At 42.9% G+C, this 22,382-nt stretch overlaps 1 protein-coding gene across 3 annotated transcripts in view; it reads left to right on the top strand.

Annotated features, from left to right (window-relative positions):
* pdss2 (prenyl (decaprenyl) diphosphate synthase, subunit 2) overlaps positions 1-21,844 on the top strand; it is a 376,986-nt gene extending 355,142 nt beyond the window's left edge. For all 3 annotated transcript variants that reach the window (XM_070885631.1, XM_070885629.1, XM_070885630.1), the window contains one exon: positions 20,711-21,844. In XM_070885631.1, coding sequence (XP_070741732.1) covers positions 20,711-20,866 — 156 coding nt within the window. In that variant the 3' untranslated portion in view covers positions 20,867-21,844. The remainder of the gene's footprint in view (positions 1-20,710) is intronic.
* The last annotated feature ends 538 nt before the right edge of the window (positions 21,845-22,382 follow it).

Genomic DNA, 22,382 nt, shown 5'->3' with positions numbered 1-22,382 from the left:
AGTGGGAGCCTCTGTTCTCTGTGCATCTGTCTTCTTTCTTGTGCCTTTCCACCCCCCTATTAAAACCTCTTAAAAGGACAGTAGGAAAACAGGAATGTGGTGAAACAAAAGGCAAATAAGGGTCCTCCGGATGGCACAGCGCATACCTGAGCTATACAGACCTGGAAGATTGCAGATTTGCTTCTTGGGCGGTGCTGAGTTAATTGTTCTCGGCCAGGAGAGGGAAGGTGATGCTACAATCTACAAGAGCACCTCTGAGTTGGGGGGAAAAGGGGTAGGTTTCCTGCTTCTGATATTAATACTTTTCTTTAATTCATTCATGAAATGTGGACGTCACTGGCAAGGCCAGCAGTTATTGCTCATCCCTAATTGCCTTCGAGAAGGTGGTGGTGAGCCGTCTTGTACAACTGAGTGGCTTGCTAGGCATTTCAGAGGGCAGTTAAGAGTCTGGAATCACATATAGCCCAAGCTGGGTAAGGACGGCAGATTTCCTTCCCTAAAGGACATTAGTGAACCAGATGGGATTTTATGATAATCCGGCAGTTTCATGGTCACTATTACTGAACTAGCTTTTCCTTCTTTAAATTAATTTAAATTCCCCCAGCTGCCAAGGTGGGATTTGAACCCATGTCTCCAGATCATTAGTCCAGGCCTCCGGATTACTAGTCGAGTAGCATAACTGCTATGCTACCATTCCCTTAGTAAGGTAATAGAGTTGATCATCGTGGTGGTAGTGGCAGGGGGGGGGGGGTTAATATTGAAGAGAGGGTGTAATAAATAACAACCAACATGGCTTTGAAAGGAGAAGATCCTTTCTGATGAACCTCCGAGAAGAGGTCAACATTCCAAGTGGACTGTGGTTAAATCTTACATCCTGATGTACTTAATTTCCAAACAGCCTTCAATCTAGTTCCTCATGAAAGACTGTTACTGAAGCTGACAGCAGGGGGAAATCAGAATCAGATTTCGGTGTGGAAACGGTACGGGGTTCAAAGAAAGGAATCCCCAGGTACTGGGAAGTGATGTCGAGGTGGGGGCAGGGAGGTGCTCGTGCCCCAACTGCCTTAAATACAGAAACCCAAAGCAAACCGATCAAGTTTGAGGTTTATAAACTAGGAAGGCTGTAGCAACAGACAAAGCAGGCAGGAGCCTACGAAAGGAGTTGGATAAGATTTGCAATTGGTCAAATCAGTGGTAGTTGAAATTGAGTCCAAATACTTTCTCAGGGAAAAACAATGTCACAAGCACATTGTGGATGATGTAGAAATAGCTAAAAGTGAAGCAAACGTGGGGATCATTGTATGATAGTAGATTTGGCATTAAACATTTCAATTCACTATGGGGTAGCAATTAAAGCAAGTAGAATGCTTCATTATATTGTTAGGTCAGTAGTGGATACATCAGAAGGTGCCATGGTAAGACTGCACATTTTCTGGTCAGACTGCACTTTGACTACTGTGCCTCAGTTTTGGTCGGCAAGGCACATGTGGAAATATTGAAACCATGGAGATGATGCAGAGATGAGACATGAGACTGATTCCAAGCATCAATGTTTGAGCTACAAGAAAAGACTAGACAATCTGGGGGTCATAAGGACATAAGAAATAGGAGCAGGAGCAGGCCTTACGGCCTCTCGAGCCTGCTCCGCCATACAGTAAGATCATTACTGATCATCGACCTCACTTCCACTTTCCCGCCCGATCGCCATATCCCTTGATTCCCATAGACTCCAAAAATCTATCTATCTCAGCCTTGAATATATTCAGAGACTCAGCATCCACAGCCCTCTGGGGCAGAGAATTCCAAAGATTTGCAACCCTCTGAGTGAAGAAATTCCTCCTCATCTCTGTCTTAAATGGCCTTCCCCTTATCCTGAGACTATGCCCCCTAGTTCTAGACACTCCAGCCAGAGGGAAACAACCTCTCAGCATTTACCCTGTCAATCCCCTTCAGGATCTTGTATATTTCAATGAGATCACCTCTCATTCTTCTAAACTCCAGAGAGTACAGGCCCATTCTGCACAATCTCTCATCATAAGACAGCCCTCTCACCCCAGGAATCAATCTAGTGAATCTTTGTTGCGCCGCCTCCAAGACAAGTATATCCTTCCTTAGATAGGAGACCAAAACTGCACAGTACTCCAGGTGTGGTCTCACCTGTACAGTTGTAGCAAGACTTCCTTACTTTTATACTCCAACCTCCTTGCAATAAAGAACAACATGCCATTTGCCTTCCTTATTGCTTGCTGTACCCGCATGCTAGCTTTCTGTGTTTCTTGCACAAGGACACCCAAATCTCTCTGAACACCAACATTTAAAAGTTTCTCACCATTTAAAACTAATCTCTATTCTCCCTCCCAAAGTGAATAATCTCACATTTCCCTACATTATACTTCATCTGCCACCTTACTGCCCACTCACTTAGTCGATCTATATCCCTTTGCAGATGCTTTGTGTTCTCCTCACAGCTTACTGTCCCACCTAGCTTTGTATCATCAGCAAACTTAGATACATTACACTCGGTCCCTTCATCTAAGTCATTAATATAGATTGTAAATAGCTGAGGCCCCAGCATTGACCCTTGCGGCACCCCACTAGTTATAGCTTGCCAACCTGAAAAAGACCTGTTTATCCCTACTCGCTGTTTTCTGTCCGTTAACCAATCCTCTATCCAATCTCATGAGCCCTTATCTTGTGTAATAACCTTTTAAAATTCTAAAGGGTCAAAGTGTGTTAAAAAGACAAGCCTGAAGGCTCTGTGCTTCAATGCGAGGAGTATTCGGAATAAGGTGAACGAATTAACTGCGCAGATAGCAGTTAACGGAAACGATGTGATTGGCATCACGGAAACATGGCTCCAGGGTGACCAAGGCTGGGAACTCAACATCCAAGGGTATTCAGCATTTAGGAAGGATAGACATAAAGGAAAAGGAGGCGGGGTGGCGTTGCTGGTTAAAGAGGAAATTAATGCAATTGTAAGGAAGGACATTAGCTTGGATGATGTGGAATCGGTATGGGTGGAGCTACGGAATACCAAAGGGCAGAAAACGCTAATGGAAGTTGTGTACAGGCCCCTGAATAGTAATAGTGAGGTTGGGGACAGCATCAAACGAGAAAGAAGGGATGTGTGCAATAAAGGTACAACAGTAATCATGGGCAACTTTAATCTACATATTGATTAGGCTAACCTAACTGGTAGCAATGCGGTGGAGGAGGATTTCCTGGAGTGTATTAGGGATGGTTTTCTAGACCAATATGTCGAGGAACCAACCTGAGAGCTGGCCATCCTAGACTGGGTGATGTGTAATGAGAAGGGACTAATTAGCAATCTTGTTGTGTGAGGCCCCTTGGGGAAGAGTGATCATAATATGGATAGAAATCTTTATTAAGATGGAGAGTGACGAAGTTAATTCAGAAACTAGGATCCTGAACTTAAGGAACGGTAACTTTGACGGTATGAGGCGCGAACTGGCTAGATCAGACTGGCAAATGATACTTAAAGGGTTGACGGTGGATAGACAATGGCAAACCTTTAAAGATCACATGGATGTCTGGAGTAAAAATAAAACGGGGAAGGTGGCTCAACCGTGGCTAACAATGGAAATTAGGGATAGTGTTAAATCCAAGGAAGAGGCATACAAATTAGCCAGAAAAAGCAGCTAACCGGAGGACTGGGAGAAATTTAGAATTCAGCAGAGGAGGAAAAAGGGTTTAATTAAGAGGGGGAAAATAGAGTACGAGAGGAAGCTTGCCGGAAACTTAAAAACTGAGTGTAAAAGCTTCTATAGCTATATGAAGAGAAAAAGATTAGTGAAGACAAATGTAGGTCCCTTGCAGTCAGATTCGGGTGAATTTATAATGGGGAACAAAGAAATGGCAGACCAATTGAACAAGTACTTCGGTTCTGTCTTCACAAAGGAAGACACAAATAACCTTCTGGATGTACTAGGGGACCGAGGGTCTAGTGAGAAGAAGGGAAATTGTGTTAGGGAAATTGACGGGATTGAAGGCCGATAAATCCCCAGGGCCTGATAGTCTACATCCCAGAGTACTTAAGGAAGTGGCCCTACAAAATAGTGGATGCATTGGTGATAGTTTTCCAGCAGTCTATCAACTCTGGATAAGTTCCTATGGACTGGAGGGTTGCTAATGTAACACCACTTTTTAAAAAAGGAGGGAGAGAGAAAACGGGTAATTATAGACCGGTTAGCCTGACATCAGTAGTGGGGAAAATGTTGGAATCAATCATTAAGGATGAAATAGCAGCGCATTTGGAAAGCAGTGATAGGATCGGTTCAAGTCAGCATGGATTTATGAAAGGGAAATCATGCTTGACAAATCTTCTGGAATTTTTTGAGGATGTAACTAGTAGAGTGGACAAGGGAGAACCAGTGGATGTATTGTATTTGGACTTTCAAAAGGCTTTCGATAAGGTCCCACACAAGAGATTGGTGTGCAAAATCAAATAACATGGTATTGGGGGTAATGTACTGACGTGGATAGAGAACTGGTTGGCAGATAGGAAGCAGAGAGTCGGGATAAAAGGGTCCTTTTCAGAATGGCAGGCAGTGACTAGATGAGGGTGCCGCAGGGCTCAGTGCTGGGACCCCAGCTCTTTACAATATACATCAATGATTTAGATGAAGGAATTGAGTGTAATATCTGCAAGTTTGCAGATGACACTAAACTGGGTGGTGGTGTGAGCTGTGAGAAGGCCGCTAAGAGGCTGCAGGGTGACTTGGACAGGTTAAGCGAGTGGCAAATACATGGCAGATGCAGTATAATGTGGATAAATGTGAGGTTATCCACTTTGGGGGCAAAAACACGAAGGCAGAATATTATCTGAATGGCGGCAGATTAGGAAAAGGGGAGGTACAACGAGACCTGGGGGTCATGGTTCATCAGCCCCTGAAAGTGGGCATGCAAGTACAGCAGGCGGTGAAGAAGGCAAATAGTAAGTTGGCCTTCATAGCTAGGGGATTTGCATACAGGAGCAGGGAGGTCTTACTGCAGTTGTGCAGGGCCTTAGTGAGGCCTCACCTGGAATATTGTGTTCCGTTTTGGTCTCCTAATCTGAGGAAGGATGTACTTGCTATTGAGGGAGTGCAGCGAAGGTTCACCAGACTGATTCCAGGGATGGCTGGACTGTCATACAAGGAGAGACTGGATCAACTGGGCCTTTATTCACTGGAGTTTAGAAGGATGAGAGGGGATCTCATAGAAACGTATAAGATTCTGATGGGACTGGACAGGTTAGATGCGGGAAGAATGTTCCCGATGTTGGGGAAGTCCAGAACCAGGGGACCTAGTCTTAGGATAAGGGGTAGGCCATTTAGGTAGGACTGAGATGAGGAGAAACTTCTTCACTCAGAGAGTTGTTAACCCATGGAATTCCCTGCCGCAGAGAGTTGTTTATTGGATATATTCAAGAGGGAGTTAGATATGGCCCTTACGACTAAGGGGATCAAGGGGTATGGAGAGAAAGTAGGAAAGAGGTACTGAGGGAATGATCAGCCATGATCTTATTGAATAGCGGTGCAGGCTCAAAGGGCCGAATGGCCTACTCCTGCACCTATTTTCTATGTTTCTATGTTTATGTGGCACCTTATCAAACGTCTTTTGGAAATCCAAATATACTACATGCACTGGTTCCCCTTTATCTACCCTGCTAGTTACTTCATCAAAAAACTTGAATAAATTTGTCAAACACAATTTCCTTTTCATAAAACCATGTTGACTCTGCCTAATTCATGTTATGATCATCTAAGTGCCCTGAATTGGAAGGTTAGAGAAAAAAGACAAAAATAGAAGACAACAATGAGGGAGGGGGAAAGCATCAGGTGCCCTCTTATGTGCACACTTGGACGACCAATGGCAGGGCATAAAGCTGCATTATGTTTTAAAGTAAACCTTTTGACAGTTTCCCGGTGCATAATATTCTACAAAATTAATGATAGCTACACCTGATGACGTTGAAAGATTTATTTAATGCTGAAGCAACTGTAATAGATAAACCCAATCGAGAAAATAAAATATTTTGATATCAATATTTTACATTTCAGTATTTTTAGCCAGTATAGCTTTAATTTTGAATTGCATTTCTGTTAGCTACTAGCTACAGTATTGCTGTTAGTTATTCTGCAATCTACTCCATCACGCACTATTTCAAAGCTGCATGGAATGTGATTTAGACCTCTTTTCCTCTGCCCCATTGTTGGCGTTTGGCACTGATTGTTGTAACAGGAGAATTGTCAAGTGGACAGTCCTAGTTTTAGAATTGAAGAAATCCTGTTAATTGTGGCAATAGACTGATACTTCAGAGTGGCTGCAATACACAGATTGCTTTGATTGCTGACCTTCAACACTTTGGTGGTATTCTCCCTCATCCAATAGCTGTTTAGGTCCCAGGTTTCTGATGCTGTTGAATAGTATATTTAAGTTACTTTTAGGCTGCTTCAATGTTGAGTGTTTAGTATCAGGGATTTGTTTTTCTTTTATATAAAAAAAATCCAGAAGACTGAAATCCAAAACAGGCCCTCTTAAATTTCTGTGGAAAAATTTGTTCTGCAGTAAGATTAACTTCAGGCTATGCAAGCGACACCTTTGTAATTATTTAGGACACAGCATTTTCTTTAAAGTAATGTGGTCTAGCGTTCCTATTCCAACTCCCACAAGATAACACCAGCCTGGAAGGAGATGCATGAGAGAGAGTATGTCAATTGAAGTCTTCCTCTTTTGATGCTTGGACTTTGAAGACTGTGGATATATGAAACATAAATACCTGATATCCAGGCTAAGTTGGTTGATTTACCCTATTTGAAGATTATATAGAATACTTTTTCGCAAAATACAAGCAAGCCAAAAAATGCACTTTTACTGGCAAACATGAGTTGCTTAGGGAAGACAAGAATCTCTGGGACACATACCAAATTGAAGCATAGAATGGCACACTAGGAATTTCTTCCACCCTGGCTGTACAAAAATGCTAAGGCTTCACAGTGACCAGCCTTCAAGCCATCCAATCTTAAAATTGCACATGGGGGGAAATGGGGACATATATGCTTAATAAACTTAATTTAGTAATAAATGCTTGCTAAGTGATACACAGCATCTTTCACTTGACTATGGGCAAGAACAGAAGGAAGTTCTTAGGATTCCAGGTAAATGTATATTGCTTTGCATCATTGCTGTTCTTTGCCTGGCCGTGGTATCCAAGGTATTCTCCAAATGGTAACGGCCATATTTTCATCAGGAGGGCTATGATCCGGCTTTGAACAATTAGCTGGTGAGCATATGCTGGCAGGAGGCTACTACACACAGATTATTACACACAGTTTTCTCATACTATAAATGTTTCTCTGATTTGCTGGGGATTGCATCTAGAGACAAGTTCTCAAGGGCTTTGCTGTCCTCATGAGGCACAATGGCTTATAAGAAAATTTCTATTTGTAAATACAGGATAAATCATTTCAGGCATCTTATCAGCAAACAGCACAAGCCTATTAAACTCTGTTAAAGATGCACTAGAGATTCTCCCCTGGGGCAGGAGATTGGGGACCACACTGTACCTAGTCGAAGAGAGGAATCCTGCATTATAAGCAGATCCATTTGGCTTTTCAATGTGGCAATTGCAATTGAGCTGCACTGGGCGAAAAGCTAGGACAGGAGTTGGAATTTTTAAGAAATCTCTGCCTTAATGATTGCATTTGTCAACATCTCTGCTCTATAAAGTCTGTGTCCTCTCAAGAGTATTTGTCAGGTTGAAGAGAAACCCTGGCCTGGAGTTTGCTCTGAATTACTATCTGCTTTGGGCAAGCTAGCAACGGTTTCACATTGGCAGGTGTTAGGATCACCCTGTCAAAACCCCACTTATGCGATCTCGGTCTCATCTTGTGCTCCTGGACTGAGTGCAGTCCAAAGCTATTCAGACCAGTGAAATAACTGAGACTGGTTGAATCTATTCCTGAGTCCACCCTGTACATCATAAAGATACATTTATCGTCAGGATGGAATTGCCGGTATCTTATAGACAAATTTAATGATATATTCCATAGTTTTAAGGGTTCCTCTGTTACTGGGAGCTTGGAAATGAAAAGCCATTGGCTGGATTAGCACAGATTAGTTGGGCCACATGGCCTGTTTCTGTGCTGTATATTCTATGTAGGTTTGAATTATGTAGCTTGGCATTAAGGAACCTTCAGTCAATTTTTATTTGTGGTCGGGGAAACTTTTTGCAGAACTTTCCCTCAGGTGAATAAGTTATTTAGTTGGACTCATTATTAGGGTAGATTTTGTGTGACCTGTGAAAGAAGCAGGCTTGAAAAGCCCAATGATATTTTCTGTTACCAGGATTTCTTGTATGATCAAGCTGTCAGTTCTGTGTAGGACTGTGACTAGAATACAAGAAACGATGGTAGACTGTCTTCATTAATAAAGATGATGAAGAGCAATAATCCCAATAGGTTCTTCACAGGGTGCCGCCTGTGAAGGAACCCCATGCAGAGCTGATTCTATTAATTACTACGCTCTGCTGACAAGAATTCAGCCAATTCGCTATACAGCTTAAAATTTGCTCGCCAATCCTATAGCACAAACCTCACTTTATTGAAGATTTTCTGGAAATTGAGATACATAATGTCCACTTGGCTACCATCTACTACCAACTTTGTGACATCTTCAGCAAAAAAATTCAACCAAGTTAGTGAGACAGGACTTCTGCTTCTAGCGGTCATATTGGGATTCCCTAATAACTGCTGCTTTTTCCGATGAATTGTACAGTGCATTACGTACAGCTGGAGTCTCCCCTTGTTGTCTCTGTTCCTCTTATGCCATCTAATAATTAATAAAGAGTCAGAAGTGGGTCTGTTTGTCGTACGGAAAAACAAAATTCTGAAGAACTTCTACTCCAGCAATTAAAACTGCTAGATCCTAACACTTGATGGTGTTTCGTTCGCGGCCTGGAGAATTTCTGAGTGCTTTCACTCCGGTGGGGAAAAGCCAGAAAGGAAGCTTTGGTGATAGCACCAACCTGGTTACTCAGAACCAAGCATGTAAATCTGTTCTCACCCTTGGAAAGCCTTTCTCCTCGAGAGAAAGGAAGAGCTCTCCCATATGAAAGAACTGTTTTGTTGCCTTAAATTTGACGGTTCATTTTCCAAGCTATTTAAAAAAGAGTAGAGAATTTTTATTTTATTCTGTTGCAATAAAAAGTTACTTATTGTACATTGGGGGAGAAATTGGGGTCACTTACGCCTCCCGTTAGCCCCCACTGGGGAGCGCTAATGTGGGCGCAAATGACCTTTCGCCCGGGTGCGGCTCCACGAACGACTCCCACTAAATTCTGCGGGAGTACAGTGGCGGTAACCAATAGCGCCCTCTCCGCTGCGCGATGATGACAACATCATCCACGTGCGCAGTGACCCGTTTTCGCTCCAGAGCAACAATTCGGGATCGCCCCTGAAGTTGCGCCGAGCGATGCCAGCAACAGCTTCAGGGGGCACATACATGGTGGCTGGCCGCTCGCGGGGTACTAGTTAAAGGGGAGGTGTCGTGCGTGTAAATAAAAAAATTGGACGACTTGCCTGTCGCAGCCCGTTGCCTCCTTGAACGTGGGGTCCATGCTGCAATCTGGCAGCCCGGCACTCCGCTTGAGTGGCAGGCTGATGGCACGGCACTCTGCTCCCCAATGGTCCAGTTCGAGCCCCGCAGAGTCTGCAATTTGGCCCTCCCCTTTAGTGAAGGGGATGGCCCACCCTATGCGGCAGCACTATGCTCCCCAGTGTGTAGCACTGCGTCCTGCACACTCTGCTTCTGCCCCCTTAGTGCCCCAAGGAGGAAGTGGAGCGCGTTTTTTTGCGCTCCATCTCCTCTCGGGGTCGGTAACCCCAATTTCGCGAGTGGGGCGGGACTTTCTCGCCTGATGCAGGAACACCCACCTCGCGGATGTAACCGCCCCGAACGGGACGCTACGCAATTTCCCGGCCATTGTGTCCCCACAATGCTTGCGGAATCACAATATTGTCACATTCAGTTTTTTCCTCCTAAGCGTGTTACATGCTTGGGCAGTGCAATGTATTGTGGGGGTTCAGGTGGTTTGTTAATTGTAGTCCAGGAGGGTAATCAGATGTGTGGGAGTTGATGTTTTTGGAGAGGTGTTGTGCGTTGGTGGGGTTGGGGTTGGGGTTGGGTTGTGATTCTACTCTCTAGTTTTACTGATCAGCACTACTCCTATGGGAAGCATTGAGCACTCCGTGGCAGTGGAGGTATTGAGTCATTAAGTTCAATGAGCCACCAGGAACAGGACCGTGGTGGCCTAGCATTTTACGTGATGCCCTACTTCACTCATTCAAATTAACAATTTTCCCATCGATGCTTTGTCCACACATTTGTCAGAGAAGATGGGCAAACTCTTCACCAGTGAGTGGACGGGTCGTCTTGCTACTCGCAGTGGGAGATGTGCCAGGCTATGTGTTGGGGCAGGGATGCTGTTTTGTGATGGGATCCTGCAGGCACTTTTTGGGTTTATCCAAATTAGCAAGCCAGTTACCAGTATGATGCTCAAATCCCCATCCAGAACAATTCGAGTTGGGGAAATGACCAGAATGTGTGTAGCAACCCCTCCAGCACGAGGCTCTCAAGGGGGGGTTGCAATAAGTTTGGTGTGTGATTTTGAATGGGCCATTTTGTGTCCTGCTGCGTGTAGACTTTGTAACTTGTAACTTTGGTCTCCATGCCTTTCACCACTAGCTCCTCCATGTGGCTAGATCTTGTTCACAAGCTCCTTCTAGACGACCTGTTTCTTCAGGAATTTCTATCATTCTTTTTTACGACTTCTTTAAACAAAAGGAAGCCATAGCTCGACCATGAAGAAAGTGATTTATGTGATATGTGAGATGGGAACATTCTGTGGGTAAAGGCTGCAAAATCCTGTAAAATGGGACTCCCTGTCTCATGGGTTACCTGACTTATATATTGAATGTGCAATAAAATGTGATGCAAACACTGCGGCATTGAGTCACTTTATTGTGTCCTACCAGCAGTAAATCTTGCATATCAGTAGCTGGACACCTTAGGAAGCAGAAGAGTAAAAGATGGCCAGAGAAGGCTGAAATTTTTTTCAAATGGTTTATAAGTGAAACAAGAATGTGGATAAATGCTACATTTATATTACAGCACTACCTTCAGCATCACTGCAATATAAGTGAGCTGGAGCTCGTGCCTCCTGTGGGACCAAGTGCATTCTGCCGCGTTTCTTTTCCTGTGGTAGTGATAAATGTATAGAAAATGGAGGCCACCATTTTCTTTCTTGCCATAGACAGTCTGCGCCTGAGGTATGTGCATTACAGGCCTGTATGAACCATTTCTCGACACCCACGAAGGTCCGTGACCAGAAAATCACAACTAAAATCAGGACTTCAGGGCACCAGGAGCCAACACACACACACATACACAGTGGCTTGAACTGGAAGTATTTCTGTACAGTGTAAACTGATGCATATGTCTGGCCGGAACAATTTGGCTCTTAAATGTGATAAGTCCAAATATAAACGGATGAACTGTACGGTTGGGGGGGGGGGGGGGGTTGGGGAGGGGGGTTGCGGGGGGTTTGCTGGATGGGGGGGGATTGCGGGGATGGTGTTGCAGGGCAGAGCATCAATCGATTTTCTTGTAACAATCTGCAGTCCTGGGCAATGCCATTGAACACTGTGATCTCATCGGTATCCCCGCATCTTTGGATTATTTTTCGGACAGTCAGACACTGACCATGTTAAATAAATTATAAAATATATTTTTCTGATCATTTTTATTGAAAGTTTGAATTCTTCAAATTTAAAAAAAAAACCTGTGCGCTGTTTGATGAAAGAAACTTGTCCAATGAGAACATGCCTGTTTAGCAGTTGTGCTAAAGTATCTTTATTGCAGTGATGCAGCTATATGCAGGGCAGTGACATTAAATTTTTGAATGTAATATAATGTACCTGCTTATTTACACAGGCACCGATTTTTCTAGTTTGTGGGAAAACTATTTGTGCAATATATTTTGTGTATTTAATTATTTTCTCCGGATACATTTTATATTATTACAGAATTGAAATGAATATAAAAACACTATAAATTCAAGATTGTTAGGGGGAAAACTATTTCACCAATTTGCTCAAAGTGTTTGGAGCTGTTTCGCACATCTGTGATAGATGAAATAAAATCACAGAGGAAAAAGTCTGTCTCCATGGATGCCCTGGCTCTTCTGTAGGCCACAAAACTGTCTTTTAAGTTACAGCTCGGAAAGTACAATGAAACATAAGCTGCTTTATATTTGTAGAAATCATGTCTTGCTGTTAAGTATGAATTCTCCTTTTGCCTCATACTGCACAAAGAAGTTATTGGTCTACTGTGGTTATCTGGCTTCAGTTTGTTATTAAATCTAAAACTTCATTTTTTTTTTAGTAGCAAGTTTAGTGGTTTAGTTTCTATAATAAACTAAATGTCATGTATGTTGCACTCTCCCTATTTGGGCATTACCATTTTGCGACTCGTACAGTGTTCCACTACTCATTTCTACCATTAGATGGAGCCTCATACGCTACAGGAGCTGCAGATCCCCATACTTATTCCTTATCATCATCATCATAGGCGGTCCCTTGAAACGAGGATGACTTGCTTCCACGCCAAAAAAGGATAAGTTCACAGGTGTTCCAATGAAGGACCTAAAATTCCAGGTCCTGAACTACATCCTGAAGGGTGGAAGATGCCTGTGCGTGGATTTTTTTAATGTGTGGTGGCCGTTGAACACCAGCCACCACACGGGCTTGACAGAGCTAGGTCTTGGTACAATGGCAAGGGTTAACCAGGACGACTGGAGACCTGCTCTGCTGCACGGACCTAGTGCACACATATCACAATGTGGGCTGGCCCGTGCTGCCCCTTGGCCCCTTGGCCCCTGGCCCCGAACTCACACCTCTCCTGGGCCCCGATCACGTCCTTCTACAGTCTCTCACCGCTCCTGCTGTATCCGCCCACGCTCCAATTACCGACCTGGACCTTGATGACGTCACTTTTCGCTGCCGTCGCAGCTCATGCTGCTCCCTGGAGTAGTCTCCACGCTGCTCCCAGGCCGCTCCTTTTATGGCCCCGACCTGCCTCTGGTGTTCTCACGCAGGTCGGCCTACAACAACAACCTGCATTATATCACACCTGTAATGAAGTAAATCGTCCCCGGGCGCTTCACAAGAGCATTATCAGAGCCCCAAAAATAGATATTAGATGGCTAAAAGCTTGGTCAAAGAGGTAAGTTTTAAGGAATGCCTTAAAGGAGGAGATAGAGAGACGGAGAGGTTTAGGGAGGGAATTCTAGAGCTTAGAGCCTCGGTAACTGAAGGCATGGCCGCCAATGGTGCAGCGATGAAAATCTAGGAGCACAGACATCTCGGAGGGTTGTAGGGCTGGAGGAGATTACAGAGATAGGGAGCAACAAGGCCATGAGGCCTTTGCCTTATGACCTACTCCTGCTCCTATTTCTTATGTTCTTATGTTCTTATTGAGGGATTTGAAAACAAGAATGAGAATTTTGAAATCGAGGCATTGCTTAACCAGGAGCCAATGTAGGTCAGCAAGCACAGGGGTATTGGGTAAACAGAACTTGATGCGAGTTAGGATACAGGCAGCGGAGTTTTGGATGAATTCATGTTTGGGGTGGGACCCAGCTGATTTTCCTCTTTCTAATCCAGAGATTCTGAGTCCAACTGTGGTGCCCTTACTGCCCTTACACCAACATACAGCAATTCTCTCATCAACAGTGCTGGCAGTTGATAATTGATTGCAATGTTTGGGAAGCGTTTGTGAGAGATTACTTTTAATTTTATAACCCAATTCATCACAGTCCGTGTTGTATTGAAAAAGACAGAATCATTCTTGCCATAAATAATTTGCAGTATTTACGAAGTTTTTTTTAAAAAAACAATGTTTTATGGAGAGGCTAGCATTTTGATCAGGGTAAAGGAAACTACTGGTACCTATTGTGATTCAGCACTTGTGTTTGCATAAATGTGTGTAGTATGTGTAGTGATAATGACAGACTGACTATCTAAACCATTCTAGCAGCACATACCGGCAATTAAACTCGAAGCTTTCCTGATCGAAACCGGATTGTGCAAAACCTTGTCTGACTGAAAACTGAGCTTTAAAGGCACATCCTATTTATCACGAAGAATGTCTACTTCCACCTGTGCAACACTGCTTGCCTCCAACCTTTATTCACGTTTTGTCACCTCCAGACTCAATTTCTCCAACACCCTCATTTCTGGTCTCTCATCTTCCACTCTCTACAAACTCCAACTTGGCCAAAACATGGTTGTCTATACTCTGTCCCACTCATTACCCCATTATCTTGGGCTTGTCTGGCTCCCTGTCTGCCAAATTTGAGTTCCTTGTCTTCAAATTTCTCCAGGGCTTTGCCCCTCTCCATCTCTGCAACCTCCCTTACATCCCCTCACCCTTTGGTTCTCAGACTCTGCCCCCTCCCTCCATTTGTCCAACCATCAGCCACTTTGTCATCACTCAATTTCTATGTGTGAAGTGCCTTCGGACACTGTTTACATTAAAGGCAGTATATAAATACAGTTGTTGTAAATCTGGTACGTCATTTGTTTTATTTTCCAACTTTCCCAAATGTAGAACCATTGAGAAGAGGTACCAAGAATTTGTTGTCCCTTGACAGCTATTCTCAACCATGGAATCTTTTGCTTTGTGTACTGTGTCCCTTTCAATCATTTGGGCTGCAAAGAGAAATCCATTGCCCTGCATTTTTGCACTTAATAATTTTGACACCATTTGCCCCACTTGGTTCTGATTAAGTGCGTGAGTTTTCTCTGAATTCTTGAAGGTTTTTAAACTCTAAATTATTTAAAACATCTTCACTTAAATCTCACCCGTACCAGAGAGATTTGCAGCAAAAGACATCTGACCAATCTCTCTCCACAGGTGACTCATGACTTGGAGAGCTACAGAGTTCCTTCACTTTCACTAAACACAGTCATTTACAGCTGACTTCATTCAGAATTGAACCGTTTTTGACAGTGTGGATGGGAATTCACTATATTTAATGCTGTGTGACTAAGTGGTTGAAATGCAACAAATATCTTGGATTAAATACTGTTGGAAGTTTGATGTCACACGTTAGTGCAAATTGCTTAGAGGAGGCAAATGGATCAAAAAGGGCTAAGACTAATCGTGTTGCAGAAAACTGCTAATAAGGGGGTTTCTTTGGTTACTAATGAATATCTTTCCTTTCCTCCTATGTGTTCCTGGATGTATAGTATGGTGGAACATGCTCAGCCAGTCGTCGTCATTGAGATGACGGGTGATTTGTTTAAAATGATGAAGGAATGTGACAAAGTTGATGTAAACAAATTGTTTTCAATGATTGAGGGGTCTAGAACAAGGGGACATGGATATATGATTAAATGCAAGAGACTTTGGACAGAGAACAGGAGATACTTTTTTTTTACATTGTGTTGTGAAGCTGTGGAATGAGTAGGTGATTGAGGCAGAAATTATGTCAACATTTAAGACTAAGTTCGATAGGTGGTTGAAGGAAAGGAGGATAAAACAGCATGGGATTACGAATGCCACTAATGTGGAGGATAAACACCGACACTGGTTAGGCTGATCAGCCTGTTTTGTCTGTAATTTTCATGTAAAACTACACCTTTCAGGTGGTGGATTCATTCTAATTTTTGATATAAGAACATAAGAAATAGGAACAGGAGTAGGCCAAAGGGCACCTCGAGCCTGCTCCGCCATTCAATAAGATCATGGCTGATCTTCTACTTCAACTCCACTTTCCCATCCAATCCCTATAACCCTTGATTCCCTTAGTGCCCAAAAACCTGTCTATCTCAGTCGTGAATATACTCAATGACTCAGCATTCAAAATCCTTTGAGGCAGAGAATTCCAAAGATTCACACCCTCTGAGTGAAGAAATGTTTCCTCGTCTCAGTCCTATATGGCTGACCCCTTATCCTGCCATTATGCCCCCTAGTTCTCGACTCTCCAGCCAGGGGAGTCCCTCAGCATCTACCCTGTCAAACCCTCTCAGAATCTTGAGATCACCTCTCATTCTTCTGAACTCAGAGAGTGTAGGCCGATTCTATGCAATACATGCAATGGATTCCTGAATGGAGTAGTAGAAGCAAGAACCAATTGGATGCTGTAGTGGGGGAGGGGATGTCAGGGTCATTCTGGATGGATGGCCTCCTCATTCGATTATCTTGAGATCTGTAACTTTTTTGGGCAGAAAGTAAAGCATCTTAGTCACGTTGTTCAATTCTGAACACCGCAAAACATTGATTTGTTTTGTGTGATTGTTGCAATCACAACTGTATAATTATCGAGGAGTTGGTGCTGAACAAAATGTTAAGCAGCCTGCCCTACATATTAACACCATTCGATTGGTCAAAGCAAGGGGGAAAAAAAAATTTTTTTTCTTGTGATATATTTACACCTCAGTTTTTTAAATCTTTAAAGTAATAACAATGTGCATTTAAATAGTGTCTTTTAACATCGTAAAACAGCCCAAATTGCTTCAGAGGTGGGGATGGGGGTGGAAGCATTAACCAAGCCCAAGTGTTAAAAAAACAAGCCTGAAGGCTTTGTGTCTTAATGCAAGGAGTATCCGCAATAAGGTGGATGAATTAACTGCACAAATAGATGTTAACAGATATGATGTGATTGGGATTACAGAGACATGGCTCCAGGATGATCAGGGCTGGGAACTCAACACCCAAGGGTATTCAACATTCAGGAAGGATAGAATAAAAGGAAAAGGAGGTGGGGTAGCATTGCTGGTTAAAGAGGAGATTAATGCAATAATTAGGAAGGAGATTAGCTTGGATGATGTGGAATCTATATGGGTAGAGCTGCAGAACACCAAAGGACAAAAAACGTTAGTGGGAGTTCTGTACCGACCTCCAAACAGTAGTAGCGATGTTGGGGAGAGCATCAAACAGGAAATTAGGGGTGCATGCAATAAAGGTGCAGCAGTTATCATGGGTGACTTTAATATGCATATAGATTGGGCTAACCAAACTGGAAGCAATACGGTGGAGAAGGATTTCCTGGAGTGCATAAGGGATGGTTTTCTAGACCAATATGTCGAGGAACCAACGAGGGGGGAGGCCATCTTAGACTGGGTGTTGTGTAATGAAAGAGGATTAATTCGCAATCTCGTTGTGCGAAGCCCCTTGGGGAAGAGTGACCATAATATGGTGGAATTCTACATTAGGATGGAGAATGAAACAGTTAATTCAGAGACCATGGTCCAGAACTTAAACACGGGTAACTTTAAAGGTATGAGGCGTGAATTGGCTAGGATAGATTGCCGAATGATACTTAAGGGGTTGACTGTGGATGGGCAATGGCAGACATTTAGAGACCGCATGGATGAACTACAACAATTGTACATCCCTGTCTGGCGTAAAAATAAAAAAGGGAAGGTGGCTCAACCGTGGCTATCAAGGGAAATCAGGGATAGTATTAAAGCCAAGGAAGTGGCATACAAATTGGCCAGAAATAGCAATGAACCCGGGGACTGGGAGAAATTTAGAACTCAGCAGGGGAGGACAAAGGGTTTGATTAGGGCAGGGAAAATATAGTACGAGAGGAAGCTTGCAGGGAACATTAAAACGGACTGCAAAAGCTTCTATAGATATGTAAAGAGAAAAAGGTTAGTAAAGACAAACGTAGGTCCCCTGCAGTCAGAATCAGGGGAAGTCATAACTGGGAACAAAGAAATGGCAGACCAATTGAACAAGTACTTTGGTTCGATATTCACTAAGGAGTTTCGATATTCACAAACAACCTTCCGGATATAAAAGGGGTCAGAGGGTCAAGTAAGAAGGAGGATCTGAGGGAAATCCTTATTAGTTGGGAAATTGTGTTGGGGAAATTGATGGGATTGAAGGCCGATAAATCCCCAGGGTCTGATGGTCTGCATCCCAGTGTACTTAAGGAGGTGGCCTTGGAAATAGCGGATGCATTGACAGTCATTTTCCAACATTCCACAGATTCTGGATCAGTTCCTATGGAGTGGAGGGTAGCCAATGTAACCCCACTTTTTTAAAAAGGAGGGAGAGAGAAAACACGGTATTATAGGCCGGTCAGCCTGACATCGGTAGTGGGTAAAATGATGGAATCAATTATTAAGGATGTCATAGCAGCGCATTTGGAAAGAGGTGAACTGATAGGTCCAAGTCAGCAGGGATTTGTGAAAGGGAAATCATGCTTGACAAATCTTCTGGAATTTTTTGTGGATGTTTCCAGTAGAGTGGACGAGGGAGAACCAGTTGATGTGGTGTATTTGGACTTCCAGAAGGCTTTCGACAAGGTCCCACACAAGAGATTAATGTGCAAAGTTAAAGCACATGGGATTGCGGTTAGTGTGCTGACATGGATTGAGAACTGGTTGTCAGACAGGAAGCAAAGAGTAGGAGTAAATGGGTACTTTTCAGAATGGCAGGCAGTGACTAGTGGGGTACCGCAAGGTTCTGTGCTGGGGCCCCAGCTGTTTACATTGTACATTAATGAGGGGATTAGATGTAGTATCTCCAAATTTGCGGATGACACTAAGTTGGGTGGCAGTGTGAGCTGCGAGGATGATGCTAGGAGGCTGCTGAGTGACTTGGATAGGTTAGGTGAGTGGGAAAATGCATGGCAGATGAAGTATAATGTGGATAAATGTGAGGTTATCCACTTTGGTGGTAAAAACAGAGAGACAGACTATTATCTGAATGATGAGAGATTAGGAAAAGGGGAGGTGCAACGAGAGCTGGGTGTCATGGTACATCAGTCATTGAAGGTTGGCATGCAGGTACAGCAGGCGGTTATGAAAGCAAATGGCATGTTGGCCTTCATCGCGAGGGGATTTAAGTACAGGGACAGGGAGGTGTTACTACAGTTTACAGGGCCTTGGTGAGGCCACACCTGGAGTATTGTGTACAGTTTTGGTCTCCTAACTTGAGGAAGGACATTCTTGCTATTGAGGGAGTGCAGCGAAGGTTCACCAGACTGATTCCCAGGATGGCGGGACTGACATATCAAAAAAAACTGGATCAACTGGGCTTGTATTCACTGGAGTTCAGAAGAATGAGAGGGGATCTCATAAAAACGTTTAAAATTCTGACGGGTTTAGACAGGTTAGATGCAGGAAGAATGTTCCCAATGTTGGGGAAGTCCAGAACCAGGGGTCACAGTCTAAGGATAAGGGATAAGCCATTTAGGACCAAGATGAGGAGAAACTTCTTCACCCAGAGAGTGGTGAACCTGTGGAATTCTCTACCACAGAAAGTTGTTGAGGCCAATTCACTAAATATATTCAAAAAGGAGTTAGATGTACTCCTTACTACTAGGGGGATCAAGGGATATGGTGAGAAAGCAGGAATGGGGTACTGAAGTTGCATGTTCAGCCATGAACTCATTGAATGGCGGTGCAGGCTCGAAGGGCCGAATGGCCTACTCCTGCACCTATTTTCTATGTTTTTATGTAAGATAGAGGGCTAACCAAAAGTTTGCTTAAAGGGGTGGGTTTTAAGGAAGGTCATAAAGGAGATGGGGAAGGTGGAGAGGCAGAAGGGAATGGAGAATTCTGCGGGGTGCGGTTGTCGTGCTGGAGGAGGTGATAGAGAGAGTGAGAGGCATAACTATGAAGGGATTTAAACACAAAATGAACATTTTAAATTTGAGTTGTTGAAGGACTCAGTAGATGCAGTGAGGACTGGGGTGATGGACAAGCAGGACTTGGTGCAGCTTAGGATGTGGGCAGCGGAGTTTTGGATGAGCTGAAGTTTCTGGAGGATGGGAGGTAGGCCACCAGAGCAATCGAGTCTGGAGATGACAACAGTGTGGATGAGGTAGGGCCAGAGGTGGGCGATGTTACGGAGGTGAAAGTAGGCAGTCTTTGTGATGGAAACTCGGTTCAGGGTCAAATCCCTCTTTAGAAGGTTTATGTAAAAGAATCACCATAAACTAAATGAAACTTTTAAAAGAATCTTTAGGATTTTTATTTAAAGTTCCGGATTCGGGTGAAATACAACTGATTCTACTCAAATTAATTGATATGGAATATGTTAATTGGAAATAAATAAAAGTAACTATTCTGATGAATAATTTAATTACTCAGATTTTGTAGACTAATGTAATTCTGGATGTGTTTAAGGTACATGGCTTTTTGTTTCTTTTAATGGAGCTCTCTATATCTTGTAATTTTCTGAAAATATGTTTTTAAAAACTAGTAACTTTAATTTTTGCGAACACTCAGGTTTCTGGAATGTTCCTTAAACGCATGAAATTGCTTTGCACAGATGTGCATTTTAACAGTTTTCTACTGTATTTCGATCCAGATAAGATTATTAATGGCAATGTATCTTAAAGTTCCTCATAATGCACTGTGGGTATTTCTTGGCAACTGTCTGTAAAAGCTTTGTTTTACAAGTGAGAACATTCAGAACCTGTTGATTGAACAGATTAATGTGTTTGTTTTTCTTAAAGTTATTGAAAATAGGAATAGTACGGTAGTGTGTGTGTATTATATCACTGAGTGTGCTGGAGACAAACTGGATAGTGTGTTTTTTACCTGACTACGTGTGCAGGTATATATTCTGGACTCGGGTTTTACATGTATGCACTTACCCAGATTCTTTCTTTTTCTGCTTACTGTAGTTGCATCGAATAATCAAGGCTGGAAAAGGTGTGAGTTCATCTCTTGATTTATGCCATTACCATGGAAACCAGGCATTGGAAGCCCTCCGATGCTTTCCTACTTCTGAAGCCAGATCAACGCTGGAAAACATTGTTTATGCTGCAACCAAATTCTGACTGGTGGAATTGCGCAGAAAGAAATCAAATGGTCATAAATCTGTGCGGATAAGATGTCAGTGAGGCCTGCTACTTAATCCTTCTTTCAAAATAATGAAGATTTTGTACCTATTGAAATGTTGCAAAGGGATGGAGAAAGATGCAGTTATTTTAATCGCAGTGAAACGAAGCAGGTTAGCAAGGGCTTTTATCCCCCCCTCCCCTTGTATGGCTGCAAACAAATTTGCAGAAAGGTCAAACAGTTTTCCCTTGTCATGCCAGAAGCACACTGGAGGCAGCAAGGGCAGAAATAATTAATGAGATTTGCTGCTGTGACCTCAGCAAATGGACAGGAAATAAGGCCGTATTGATTGGACACAACCAGGGATGGCGCCACGGTGGTGGCCTGTGGTTTTTCCCCACACTTGGAGGACGGGGCGAATGAGACTGCAGGTGTTGCGAGAAACACTTCATAACCTGTCTGATAGATCTGCCATGTCAGAATAATAGCCCAATTTATCACAATGCAGGGCAATTGTAAGGATAAAGATTTTGCCCGAGGTCATGCAAACAATGTAGGAGCTTAAAAAAATAGTAAATCTTTTAAGCTCCTATTTGTGAATTGTGAAGAAGATGTTAGCTTGATTTAAAAATGTCAGTGGAAACTTGCACAGAATGTTGTACCTTACACATATACAATCACGATTTGATATTTCTTTTGTTACTGTTGATTTTTTCTTTAGGGATTCCCTGTTTATTGGGAAAGTCCAGGTTGATACCTTCAGACAGGTACCCCACTTAACTGTGTAATGCTATAATAATATATAGATCATTTGTTTACTTCTTGATAAAACTAATAAATGCAATATTTGTTAAACTGTGCATGCCTGTTTTACATTCCCCCTCCCCCGAAAGAATTGCCTTTTGGTGATTGCATCTGTTGATGTCTCCAACCGAAGGTTGAAATATGTTTTGTAATAAAATGCAATAAACAAACTGTATCTGTCTCGTGCCTGCATTCCCTTTTCATTAATCTTGCACCTTTGTCATGTTCATGCTGAGAAAAGCAATTGAAAATAAGTTTCTTTTTAACCTCAGGACTTGCAAAAGTCTTGAGCTGTGAAGCACACAATGACAGAAGCCGTATATGGGATATCAAGTCTGTAAATTGACACTGTCTCTATTTTGTTCATAGAGATGATTTTTGTGGTTTGCATTCATGCAACCTGAGAGCAACGTTGACAAGAAGGCTGAGTTTACATAAATGGTCTGGATTGGGACTAAGCTACCTTTCTTCCTTCTGTGGTGTAATTACAGCCCAACTTTAATCTGAAGACAGCTAGCACAGCAAGCAGATTTTATTACAAGGTTCACTCAAATAATTAGCGTGTTTACTTTCTCCAGATTCCTGACAAGAAAGCATCTTGCCATTGAACTCAGGCTACTTTTTGAAATCACTGTTGTTGCCCTCTCTACGCTATTTTCAGCAGAGAAAGAAAGCAATTCAGAAAAATAATTTTCTGAAAAGATAATGTTG

The sequence above is a fragment of the Pristiophorus japonicus genome, chromosome 7 (genome assembly GCF_044704955.1).
Source record: "Pristiophorus japonicus isolate sPriJap1 chromosome 7, sPriJap1.hap1, whole genome shotgun sequence".
Taxonomy (NCBI): domain Eukaryota; kingdom Metazoa; phylum Chordata; class Chondrichthyes; family Pristiophoridae; genus Pristiophorus; species Pristiophorus japonicus.
Note: the sequence above shows the minus strand (reverse complement) of the source record. Positions and strands in the feature narration are given on the sequence as shown.